The 13,585-nt window shown below is 39.0% G+C and overlaps 1 protein-coding gene across 2 annotated transcripts in view; it reads left to right on the plus strand.

The window, feature by feature from the left end:
* Positions 1-13,585, plus strand: part of ATG10 (autophagy related 10) — an 83,235-nt gene that overhangs the window by 56,610 nt on the left and 13,040 nt on the right. For both annotated transcript variants that reach the window (XM_040541301.1, XM_040541302.1), the window contains exon 5: positions 3,934-4,031. In XM_040541301.1, the coding sequence (XP_040397235.1) occupies positions 3,934-4,031 (98 nt within the window). The remainder of the gene's footprint in view (positions 1-3,933; positions 4,032-13,585) is intronic.

Below are 13,585 nucleotides of genomic sequence, written 5' to 3' on the forward strand. Positions count from 1 at the left end.
ATCTGCTTTTTAACTATTTCTTACTTCTGGTGATAAAAACAAGTTAACCCCAACTGGACCTTCAACAAGCCTTTTGAAGAAGTGTTTGTTATTATCAAGGCAGTTTAAATAATAAAAATCAGAGTTTCTGATAGGAATGCTGTAGTTATTCTTGGCTGACTGTTAAGGCAGGTGAACTGGTTGATTCAAGCCCACAGTTAGTGAGCGGCAGAAGCAGAACCAATATTTAGGAGTTCTTGACTCTTATCCGTCAGCTTCTTTCTCTTAAAAAATATCTCATCTGGTTGTCTCCCAGGCTCTTTTGTCCCTTCTTGTTGCATCAGAGTCTGCATTTTGTCGTAGCACTGATGAGTGGATAATGTGTTGTGTGCCAGGCTTGTGGCCTGTCAAGGGTACGGTAAATCTGGCATGACTCACAGGCAGCTACCGAATGCTGTGTGGTAGAAATTTCCTTTTGCTCTCTGTGGCAATTGGTGTGATTGTTTAATGAGGTGAATTATACAAAGCATGCATATAACCACAAATTTTTTCTTCTGTCAACACACCTGCTCCCAGCTATACCTGGGACAGGGCTTGGGATGAGCTGCAGGCACCTCAGCATCTGTGTCACCCTGTGTGGATGATGGATAAATACATTGTAGGGTGAAACTGATGCCTGGGCCTTCCTCTCCTGCCACTTCTTTTTGCTCGCTGCTGCCGTTGCCTTCTTTTTCTGGCTGTACGTGGGGAGCTCAGCTCTGTGACAGGAAGCAGCGCAACAAGACGCAGAGCGGCTGCCTGGCTCAGCGGGTGCTGCCGTGGCCCCTTGTTGCTAGCAGCAACAATTACAGGCCGCTCTGTCAGCCCAGCTGGGTGCGGGAGCTCTCAGTTGCTTGCGGGGATGTGTAACAGGGCAGCTAAACATGTGAATGCTAACAGTCCTGGAAAAAAGTGGTCTGAAAGTGCCCATAGAATACAGAAGTGTGTTTTGTGCCAAGCTGGGAGATTGGGATTAACATGGCTTCAGTTATATTGACCTAAATGATTCAATGTGTGCTTGCAGCCCAGAAAGCCAACCATACCCTGGGCTGCACCAAAAGCAGCGTGGCCAGCAGGGCGAGGAAGGGGATTGTCCCCCTCTGCTCTGCTCTCGTGAGACCCCACCTGGAGCCCTGCGCTCAGCTCTGGGACCCGAGCACAAGGAGGACAGGGACCTGTCAGAGCGAGTCCAGAGGAGGGCCACAAGGATGATCAGGGGGCTGGAGCAAGTGTCCTGTGAAGACAGGCTGAGGGAGTTGGGTTTGTTCGGCCTGGGGAAAAGAAGGCCCTGGGGATACCTCACAGCAGCCTGCCAGTGCCTAAAGAGGGCTACAGGAAAGCTGAGGAGGGACTCTGTGTCAGGGGGTGTAGGGGTAGGGCAAGGGAGAATGGCTTTAAGTTAGCAGAGCATAGATTTAGATTAGATATGAGGAAGAAATTCTTTTCTCTGAAGGTGGTGAGGCTCTGGACCAGGTTGCCCAGAGAAGCTGTGGATGCCCCATCCCTGGCAGTGTTCCAGTCCAGGTTGGATGGGACTCTGGGCAACCTCATCTGGTGGGAGGGGTCCCTGCCCATGGCAGGAGGTTGTAACTAGTTAATCTTTAAGTTCCTTTCCAACCCAAACCATTCTGTGATTATATGATAAACAATTAAACAAATTCACACACAATGAGGACTTTAAAAACATATAACATACCTCCAGTCAGATTACCTGAGATGAGTTTTATCATCCATACTTATCTTTTGATACAGAAACAGGAGGAAAATCAAAGCAGACTACAAAAACTCCAAACTCTTCTTCACTTCCAGCTGCTATCTAACATACTAGGACTTCTATCAGTCATTTGGGATCTTAGTGTAGCTTTTATTTTATTTAGTTTTGTTTTGTTTATTTGTTTCATTCAGAGAGAAAACGATAGACTTTGAGGTCTTCATCCTGCAAAAGGCAATGGGAAAACTGCCCATTAATCACCTGTCTTTTTGCAAGGGTCTTACAGTTCCCAGCTGTGAAGCTAAACCTCATGTCCATTTTAAGTATTGATTAGTTATTCTTTCCTGCTGTATCTGTCTTCCCATCTTCTAGGAAACTGAGCTAGTCAATTACATGAGAATTTATAGGAATACAATACTTGGGAATATGTATGAAGTCTTACTCACTAAAAACAATAGCAAAAAAAATGACTTCATACTCATTTAAAGCTTACTGAAATATAATTGTGCAGAAATTTCAAAATGTAGGGAGGCTTAAATCCAAGGATATTTCAATATGTAAGTGCCTGATCAGAATGCCCAGATCAATTTTTGTTCTTATGTGAAACACTGCAATTAGTTTATAATAACTACTGAAGTGTATTACTGACTGTGATCTCACTCTGGTGTGACGTAAAACTTGCGGTTTTAGTTTATATGTATTTTCATCTGAAATGAAAATAATTCTATACTGAAATAAGATAGACGGTATGCTGCTTTTCATACATGAAGTAATAAGACCCATGAGGTAAAGGCAAAACTCGGGTAATTTTTAACTATGTGATTAATCCTTGATCCTATATTTAATAATTTCTATAAATGAGATGGTTAGAGTCAGAGTAATCCATTCTATCTCCATTTGCTCAAGTGTTGCTATAAAAATTCACAAAGATGTACAGAGCAAAATCTAGAGTGGTAAATCAATTTTTTCATTTGAATGTATGTTGTTTTAGATTTTGCATTTACACTCACTCTGAATTGCCTTTGCAGGTTGTATAGAAAACAGAAAATTGCAAGTATCTATGGTATTTTGTATTATTTGTACACAGATGATCTGAGCATAAATATTTCCTTCTGAACTTCACTTACTCTCTAGTAACAAATTTCTTAGCAAGTGTTAGACTATCGCCAGAACAACTTTGGTATCTGCCATCACAGGACAGGGGGGATGCAGGTCTAGCAAGTCTCATGTTCCTGAGGATGGCATAGCATATCTACTTAATATTCTGTTGCCTTCACAGATACTTCATTTGCCGCACATCTTAATGCTTCTGTTACATGGTGCTTAAGTAAGGGCAGAACTTGGTGCAGTTTTTTCAATGCATGCAGAAGATAAAACAGAGACTGTAGGCAGCTGTTTTTAACTTGCATCTAAACATGGCATTCAAATGTTAATTGGATGAATAAATCTTGTTCATTTTACAGACGTGAAAATGTCAGTAGAATAAAACTAGTTATCACAGGATAATGGTCTCTGACACCTAATAGATGCTAAGATGAAGCAACTTATTGAAAGTATATCAAAATATCCTATTGCTATTTGTCAAAAACAAATATTCAGAAAAAATTGACATGATTATTTTCAAAGTGGTAATATCTTGGCATAATTCTAACATCACCACTGAAATGTGCTGTGACAATGTGGCTCAAGAAAAAAATGTCTTAATGTCTCAAATGTCTCAAAATATGTCTCAAGGAAAAAAAAAACTCCTCTAAGTTACCAAAGGGCAGTGAACTTTTGACTGCATAATTTTGTTTCTTGCATTTTTTCCATTCTCTCACTATGAATTACATGTATTTACATGAAATAGCTGTTAATGATACTATTCTGTGGTTTTTAATCTCTCTTACTCAAGCATTATTTTACAAAGTTAGTTTAACTTTACAACTTGCAACCAGGAAAGTGAGTTGTTCCTCTCAGGTGATGGAGAAGTATAGGATAGTTTTGAGAATTTGGGCTAGTTTTATACACACATCCAGTTAGGATTTGAGCATTACTGTTCTGGAGTTTTGAGGCTAGAAGCGGCTCAGTCACATTCTGCTGTTTTTTCCATCTGTCTGTAGATAATCAGTATTTTCAGATTTACTTTTGCTGTACTCTATTAAAGATATAGCCTGCTTAAGAGCTTTGACTGTGGGTGCTTTTTCCCCTCCCCTCTACCACAGATGGAAGACCTCTAACTCTGGATGAAATATGGAAAAGTGTTCATGCGTGCTACCAAGCCTGTCTGCTGGAGGGGCCCTGGGACACTATTACACAGCAGGTGAGAAGCCACTGGTCATTTACAAAATTGATGGATGCAATATATGCCCAAATCCTCAATGGCCTTATTTCTCTCCTGGACACAAATAAAATACATAGAAGTCTTACCGAGGTGCTGTTGAGCCAGTTACCAACAACAGTTTCAGACCTGGATTTTGAAGAATACATAGATGTTCACCACATAAGACTTAGTGTGACAATATCTCTCATTTAAAATCCTTCTCATAAGCCAGTCCTGAAAACTGATAATTCCTAAGTAATTGTGGATTTTGGTAAATATAAAAATAGACTGACTGACTTACTTAAGTAAAATATAGTAGTGTAATATTTCACAGATTGTCTGTTAATCAAATTACCAAAAAGACTGTGTAATTTTCAATTTTAAATAGACCTGCAATCCTAAGAATTGAAGGAGAGAAAATTAGTCTCTCAATCAAATAATATGTTGTTACTGACTAATGTACTTAAGAATCAGTGGTTAATGAACACCATGTTTTACAAGAGGAAGCAGATTAGTAAACTCTGTTATCAGTGCCTTGTTTTAGAGATATTCAAATCACTTTTATTTGAAGTGGTCTTAAAGTCACTAGATTATTTCAGCAATTTATGTCCTATTCATAGAATTGTGATGGTGGCTGTCTTGAAAACAGTCTCATTTGTGCACAGGAAGAGTGAGATGTGGCTCAGAGCTGAGTTGTGCACTCTGGGTTCTCCCCTCAGTTTCAGGCCTCCAGTGCAAGTTTGGACAAAGAGTGGAAACTCTCCAAGTGTGAGGTTTTTATCATCAGAGGAAGATACCAATGTCTCTTTGCTTTCCCTGCTTCCGTCACTGGCTTCCGTCACTGGCTTCTTGATCTTAACTGCTTCCAGGTACACAGGTCTCTTACAAGAGCAGCTGGTGCAACAGGAATATAACCTCAACGGAGGTCTACAGGTGTTTCTATAATTCAACTAATACAACTTAATTACAGGATGCCTATTTGTAAATGGCACTCAATCATGGGAACACAAGCAATGTTGATGTTTTTGCAGCCACAGACTATTATTTGTATTATAATAGCTCCCTGAGAACTCAACAGGCATTGGTTTTCAGATGTTTGTTGTGCATTCCTGAATTCTAATTGTGAGTTTGCAGATTCTCTCATAACAGATGCTTTTAAATAAAGTATTAATTATCCGGGTTGCCTACTACAGAATGAAGATGAGAAAATTAGATTTAATAAAATAATATATTAGCTGATAACTCCCTTTCTGCACAAGAAAGTTTTGTAGTTCAGATTGTAAAGTTTTGTGATTCATAGCTCAAGTTTAAGATTCAGAGCTAAATCATGACCGTTTCTGCATAGAAAGGCAGAAGATTCAATTAACTTTGCTTTCAATCCATTTGAAAATCCATTGCTGGTAGATAGAGACCAGTAACTCTTAACTACAGTCAGATGCTAGGAATCCTTTGGGGCTGACATCTCAGGTATTTCCCAGATGAGCTGTTTTGGCTTGTGGATAGCTTACAGTCCCACCTGCAAAAATGTATAGGAGAGTCTGTTATCTGCACTCCAGAGGTGTTATGCCTTCTCTACACTTCTACACATTATTCTGTGGCCTGAAGCCACATTCACGCTCCTCTATAGAAAGCACTGTCTCTTTCTATTTGTCTGCAAACCACTGCAAAAACCCACAGCACAGTGTAGGTAATAAATCATAATGCAGTACTACTGATAATAAAGCGTAAAGAATATGTTTGAAATACATAAAATCAAAGTGATGGAAGCCAAAAGGAAAAGCAGGTCACTCCCACCTGGAGATTACTTTTGCCTCTTAAGGAACAGTAAAGTAAAACCGGCCTGCATCTTTTAACTAGGGAAGTAAGTGTGTGAGATACATGCACGCAGGGGCTTGCAGGAACAGGTTTTATGTTGGTAAAACGTGTGGCGTGCTGAGCGTCTTGTCTCTGTGGCACCTTTCCAGAAGTGGTTCAGCCCATGAGTCCAGTGACAGAAACTAAGATATAAAGAAAAACATTTTGGAGAAATTAGCAGAGTTATAGCAGCAAAACACTACTGGACATGACATTGAGGTGATATTCCATTAAATAAGTCGTTGCAGACTAAGTTAAACTGCTTTTCCCAGAATAATGCAGATTGTGCCTCAGTCTGATAGCGTAATATTGGAACTGGTGGCAGGTAGAAGCTAGAGAAGGTAAGATCCTCCAGCAGTTCCATAAATGATCTGGAATTACTTTACCTTTTTTTTTTTCTTTTCTTTTTTTCCTGTGCCTTTTGTATGTACATCATTTCCCTGAAGACCATGTACCTGTGGCTTAAGGCTATTGAATTCTGCTGACTTGAGTGAGGTTAGCCTGCTTCACATCAGTACTGAATGGGTCCAAAGGCCCCAGCTGCATTCCTGGATTGAAAATGTACTTTCCCACATGGCTGTGAGAGAGAGCCCCTGGGAAAGCAGCTTTAAGAGGTCTACAGTTTTAATTTTAGATGAAAGCACAAAGGCGCTGGGCAGTGAGGATGCACTGGCTTATGGTCATCCAGTCAGGTGATAAGAAGACAAAGGGAGTGCATGGTTTTGTGTGCACATTTCTGGCTGAGTCAGAGGGGAGGCAAAACACCAGCACAATTAACAGTGCCAACAGTATTGTATTTTAAGTGCCAAGAACTGCTTGTATAACAAACATTTCCCCTTGTAAATTGAGAGATACATATGCCAGATCAAATAGAAAACAGCAGTAAAGATCAGAGCATTCTCAAAGGAATTACAAAAGATAATAAAAACTTACAGTAAGCAGTAGCCTGCAAGGCTCAGATCAAAATGGGAGTTAGGTCTGAAAGAAAAAGTGTTTTTTGCCCTAAAGTGGGTCAGGGTTCTGAACTGAAATACCAAGTTGTTGTTTTTTTTTTTTTCTCTTCTCCTGCATTTCTGCTAACCTGTTTTGCTATGTGGGTTAGGCTTTGCCTGCAGGGACACAGATCATGTAATGCAAGTCACTGGGCAAACTCACCAAAACAGGCTTGAACTCTCAGTACACGCGAACAGCAGAGAGAGAAGGTTCAGAATTTTGCTCCAAAACAGAGCAAAACTTCTACAAGCAATTCACCACTGGGGAAAAAAAAATGAGCAAACAGCTATCAAAGGATAATGTTACTTACCTTTTAACAAAGGCTGATTTTGGACTTCAATTCAAGAGTTGGCAGATTAGGAAAAAAAATTCTTACTGCCATTTTTTAATCACAGATCCAGGATGTTCAACCAAGCATTTGGGACTTACATTCCATGTGTTTTATGAAATGTGTATAGCATGCCAGTGTACAGTTGTAATACAACTATATTTTGTCTTATACTCTGTATGGCAAAATTTAGCTGAGATCAGGAACTGAAACATTGCATGAGCTCCAAATAGTTTAGCTATTTGGCAATTATATCACCCATATAATTGAAAACAAATTTTAGATAAAACTTTGAACTTTTTTTGTTACCTTTGATTATTATTTGAAAGGCATGTTCATTTTCAGAGAAAGTGTCTTCACATATTTTTACTGACTAGATTATTTTTACTGCAGTAAGCAGAAGCCAACTAGTTACCTTCTCATAAATAAATTAGTATGATAAGGTTGCATAGTATTTTATAATGATAATTGATAAATGGTGATGATTTAATTGCACTTCCTCTAGTAATAATCTTAAAATGCTCAAATGAAGTTCCTGTGATTGGCTTTCTTGTGAGTTAAATCTCCCTGGAGTCTTCAGTCATCCCTTTTCTACATCCGGAGATAACTTGCTTTAGCTGTTTTAAATAATACAAATCAATTATAACACACAGCTGTTTAACAAAACTTCTAAATGTTGCTACAGGTCTCTGTGGGTATTTCCTGATGGCTTATAATGACATCAATTTAGCACACCTGGTAAGATTTGTGTTAGCTGGAAGTAGCTTAATTCTGCAATGACAGGAAAATTAAGGAGTATTTATGGATTACTGTTGCATTTCAGAACTGTTGCCAACTGTGATTTTAGCTTCTTTTTGAAGAGTCAGAAATGGAGTTGCAGACATGGCATGTCTGTGTCCTGAATATCTTTCTTGTAATTTGGTAGATGCTTTTGAGGATATCCTGTATTAACTATTACTCTTTATGTATTCTGAAAGAATGTTGCTTTGCATTTTTGAATAAGTGTATGTTAGAAATGTACTCTTTCGAAGAAGCTCCTTTGTGAGTGCCTGTTGTAACTTTCCTGAAAAGCAAACAAATAGAGCTTTCCTCAGTTGTCCCTCAGCTGGTTTGTCCCATTCAGCATGAATTAGGATGGAATCCCAGCCCCGCATCTGCCTTGTCACTGTCCTAGGGGACCTTCTGGGCACCTCAGACTGCCAGCCTGTTTTTTTCCTGACTTTTTAAACGTACTTCCTAAGCTAGTTATGTGTTGGCCTTAAGAATAAATAGGAAATGTAGGTGTTTGCAAAGGAAGACAGAAACGTCATGAATCATAGAATCATTCATGTTGGAGAAGACCTCTAAGATCATCTAGTTTAACCTTTAACCTAATATGGACAAGTCCACCATTAAACCATGCTACTAAGTTCTACATCTACATGTTTCTTGTAGACCTCCAGGGACTCAACCACTTCCCTGGGCAGCCTATTCCAATGCCACTCAACCCTTTCAGTAAAGAAATTTATCCTAATATCCAATCTAAACCTCCCCTGATGCAACTTGAGGCTGTTTCCCCTTGTCTTATCACTTGGTGCTTGGGAGAAGAGATCAATCCCCATTTTGCTACGAGCTCCTTTCAGGTAGCTGTAGAGAGCAATAAGGTCTCCCCTGAGCCTCCTCTTCTCCAGACTAAACACCCCCAGTTCCCTCAGCCGTTCCTCACAGGACTTGTGTTCCGGGCCCTTCACCAGCTTCGTAGCCCTTCTCTGGACTCGCTCGAGCACCTCGATGTCCTTCTTGTACTGAGGGGCCCAAAGCTGAACACAGCACTCGAGGTGTGGCCTCACCAGAGCCAGGTACAGAGGGACAATCATTTCCCGAGTCCTGCAAATAGGATGAATGTAAAAATAACACTGGAGAGATTTCAATTAATAACAGGAAAAAAACAACCCAGAAGCATACTCCAAAACCTCCAAGCAAATGTATCCAGCTAAAAGAAATTTACGGTAAATGGGAATAAAAGCCTATACAAAGGAATGATGAAGTAAATCATTGTGATAATGGATGGCAGCAAGAGAGACACGTTTCTCTCACATATGCTGTGATATTTAGCAGAGAAGTCCAGTACAGTTTTAGGTAGATAGGTAGTGGTATTGTGTAAAAAAGCTCCAACATAATGGTCCTTCTTCGTGTAAATGAACAGCAGATTCACTGCATTAAAATCCAGGTATCATATACCAGAGGCATAGTAAATCAACAGAAGCCCAAATGTGCCATGGTGAAATGCTAAATGATGAGACAATTTGAAAAGAAAGACCACAAGAACAGGAGAAAGGATCCAAAACAAACAGTGGAGAACAGAGAATAGAACTGAAACAAAGGCAGAGAAATCTTATTCTTAAAGTGAGCATATTTTACGACAGGGTAGTGCATTATTTAACAACCAGGAATTTAAAACAAAATTTCAGTTTTTCAGTTTATCTGTAAAGGCTATATTTTAACTTTTGTCATTTTGGAAATCTTCTCCAGCATGAATGGGAAATGTGCAGCAGTTAAACGCAACTCTGTGTTTATAGCTAGAACTTCTGTCTTGAAATTACATCGTATTTGGTCCTTCTTGTAGAAGTTGGCAATATAGAGTATTAAGTAAAGTACCTGTGAATAGCAGATTTTGTCCTCTAATTTTTACATACCTGCTTTTCAAAATTATGGCCTTATGATGCATATAGTTACCTATTAAAAGTTAAACTAAGAAGACCCATTTATTTTCCAGGCACCTTCCAAAAGTTATTACAAAATAGTAGAATATTTGTTGGTTTGGACAATGGGTGAAGGCACTAACCATTTTCATCCTGTCTTTGTCCTGGGGGGTGTTTATAAAAATGTGCGCAGAACAACTTCAGCAGGGAAAAGTGAAATGTCCCCACCTCCAAAATGCAGCTCAGTGGTACAGTGGTGTGGCTAACTTCCTATGAAGTTAAGAGCTTTACTTTAAATCAAGAAGAAAAGAAAGCTGAATCTAGGTCTTGTGTCTCAGATGAGTTCTTTACTTGCTTGTAGAGTAAAGTGGGGTATAATGACCATCTCTTCTTTCTTTTTGGTATGTTTTGTACAGTGTCAGGTTTGGTAGGCATGCTATGTGAATGGCTATGGGATTCAGTTTGGGGTGTAGGCCAGACATTCATCTTCTCCACATATAGTTGTTTATGCCCATGGCAAGTAGCAGAAAAATGTTTTCTTCTTCTGTGAGGAGGGACTTAGCACTCTGAGAAACAGGTCTTCCAAAGGCTAGGAAGCAAAGTGAGAATTTTAGAGAATTTTGGTTATAAATCCCTGAACATGTGTCCAAGTCCATTTTTGCTTCTGCTCAATTGTGCCAGTCCATGTCTCAGTTACTTTTTTCTGTTTTAAAGCAAACTAACAAGATCATTTTAAAAGCTGGAGAATAAATCTGATTACAGTCATGAAACAAGCATCACCAAAAATTTTGTTTTTTATGAGTGTCATATTGTCATAAACCCTGACCTTGCCCTGAGAAAACAAAGTCATAAACACAACCAAGTATATCTGCTAAGGCTTAATCAATGCTTAGCGATGATGGAATGTAAAATCAAACATCCAAGGATAGAAATCGAATTGCATTATTACAGGAGGCTCAGCAGTTGAAAAACTGCCCAATAAAACAAGAATGAAGGCTTGGTGACTTGAAGGTTCTGTAGAAACAGTCTAAAAAACTAATCTGTGAGTCAGGACTCTGAAGGATCATGGAAGTTAACAGAGCACATGATGCCTTGCTCATTCCCTGCCCCTTATCAGGTTTTACCAAAATCTCTTCAGACCCAGGTGCCTCTATTATCAAAATGTGAATTAGGGCTCTGCCTGCAGGGCACTCCTCCTAACCATGGGAGCGGACAAGGTTCATGTATGGTATGTCGGTTCTGTTTTTGCTGACAATAGGTTGGTGTTTTGGTTCTTTTAGTGCTTTGCTGTCACCCCAGGGCGGGGGGGGGCGGGGAAAAGACATTCAGAGCATTCTGAAAAAGACATCAGACATTCTGATACTGACTCTCAATGCAGTAGTTTGTGAGGACAGTTGCAAGTCTCAAATTTCAGCGCTATATGAAATTCCTAAATATGGTAGATCATTGTTGTCTATGTGGTAGTCTGTTAAAAGATCCTCCACACTGTTTCAAGTCTTAGGTTAAAGGCTCACCTTATGTAACCCTTAAAATAGAAAGGTGTGGGCTGTTGACACCAATGCTAATTGGATGAGGCTGAGATGATTGTGCTGTTTTCCTTCTGCACTGTTCATGCATCTTCAGGTTCAGTCTATTCAGCCCTTTTATGAATCCTCATCTACAATGAAGAAAGCTATTTGCATTTACTAATAACACTTCTACTACAAAAAGGAATATTAGCAACCATGTCCCACAGATTTTAAATTTCAGAACAGCAAGTGATAAGGAATTCTCCTATGTCTGATTTGCTACTATTGTTTATTTCTCAATTTCATCTAAATCAGGTGTTTTTCTCCTGTCTTACTTAGCAGGTAGTTGTAATATCATCTCTGTTATATGTCCATTCTGTCACATAAAAAGTAGTCATCCAAATGAAAACTTCCCAAGAACAGCACAGAACTGCAGTATTTTTCCAGAGTCTGCGCTTTTTCAATATGTAGTTAAGAATCTGAAAGACATATTCTTTATAGAACTTCAATAATCCTGTCCATTACATCACTTAATTTATAGCAATGTTAACAGAAAAATCAATAAACATTATTTCTAAAATGTCAAGGATGTTAATGGTGTGATTTAAAAAAGGAAAAAGGTTCAAAACTCTGAACAGAACACTTCGATATAGTGTTGTAGAGGCACATCTTGCTGAAACTGTGGTAAGGAGGATTTAAATCATTATGGCTCAGTCATCTTGAAAAATGTGTGTAGGTAGCTATTCTTAGACATACAAATCTTTCTTGCCATATTGTGGGATTTTGCTAAGTGGGGGAGGCTGTATACAGTATATCTTAACAGAAGGTTGCTAAGATCTCTCTTAAATCATTTTGGCTCATATCAACAGTTGCTATGGATCCCCTGCTAATATTTTTGGAAAATTATTAGTACAACTTCCTGAGGAAAGGGAATCTTACCAGCATGGATTGGAAGGCTGTTTCAGAGGGAAAAATCTAAGAACGGAAAAGCTGGGTGAATATTTATTTCAATCTAAAATTTTCTGTGATAGATTGAACTTCTGTGGTTGAAAACAAACAATAGTAGTGTACAAGCTAGCAATAAGGTTTATTTAAAAACTAAGCATTAATTAATAATGTATAGCTGCCCTACAGCTGAGTCATGTTTCTCCCAATAAGACTTTATGGGCATAAACCTAGTCTGACTAATTTCATAGGACGAAAAGACCAAACAGTGAACTAGTACTGAAGGGTATAGAATAAGCGAAGAGGCTTAATGGGTAATGTTCATATGGACATAAAAAGTGGTAGGAGGATCCTTGCTGATTTCTGGGGCACAATTCAGGACAGACTTTTAAGTCTTAATGTTATGGCTCCTTGAATTGATCAGTTATTCTGAAATGAAGGTTTAATAATATTTCTACACTGATACATAATTAATTGAATGAATTACAGTGTAATAGTATTGATTCCTTTGATTCTTCTCTGCTTCTGTAGAAAAAATGTGACAGTGCTACACATTGCATTTGCCTTTATAGACAATTTCGCTAGCAAGAGAGATTCCACAGAGCCTCCCAAGTAGAGATTTTTTGGTAGAAGATGAAATAGCATATTTCTTCCCTGGTCTGGCATTGCTCATTGTAGGCAGAGATGGGTTGCTCTTCTGTCTTTCCCTGCAGTGACCTCCAGCAGACCTGTATGGACCCAGCAATTCATTACTGGTATGAGGCTGGTTACTGAATATTCCCCCTTATTGAATGTTCCTATGAAGAAAAAACTAAAATACACAGTAATATTGATTGCACAGTGTGAGGGAAATGGATATCATATATGTCACAAATTCAACTCCACATGAAAGATAACTGTCATCGTCACAAAACTGTTGTAAACTTTATAACAATTCCTGTTTTTTTTTTTTTTTTTCCTGCAGCAAGGGCTCTTGGTCACGCCCGTCTGCAGATTTTATTTATTTATTTAAGAAAAGCTTTTAAAGTGCCTTTTAAATGGAAGTTTGGTATCGAGGTTAACAGATTAGCAGTTCAAAAGCATTTAGACAAATTCATGAGACCACTTGTCCACAGACGGATTCAAAAAGACCACGCATGAATGTGTCCTCCATCATCTATAATACAACAAACATGCTGGAGCAGCAGTACAAGGGGAGCGAACCACAGAAAAAGGCCAGGCTCTTGCTCTGCCACAACAGCCTTT

The sequence above is a fragment of the Cygnus olor genome, chromosome Z (genome assembly GCF_009769625.2).
Source record: "Cygnus olor isolate bCygOlo1 chromosome Z, bCygOlo1.pri.v2, whole genome shotgun sequence".
Classification (NCBI taxonomy): Eukaryota; Metazoa; Chordata; class Aves; order Anseriformes; family Anatidae; genus Cygnus; species Cygnus olor.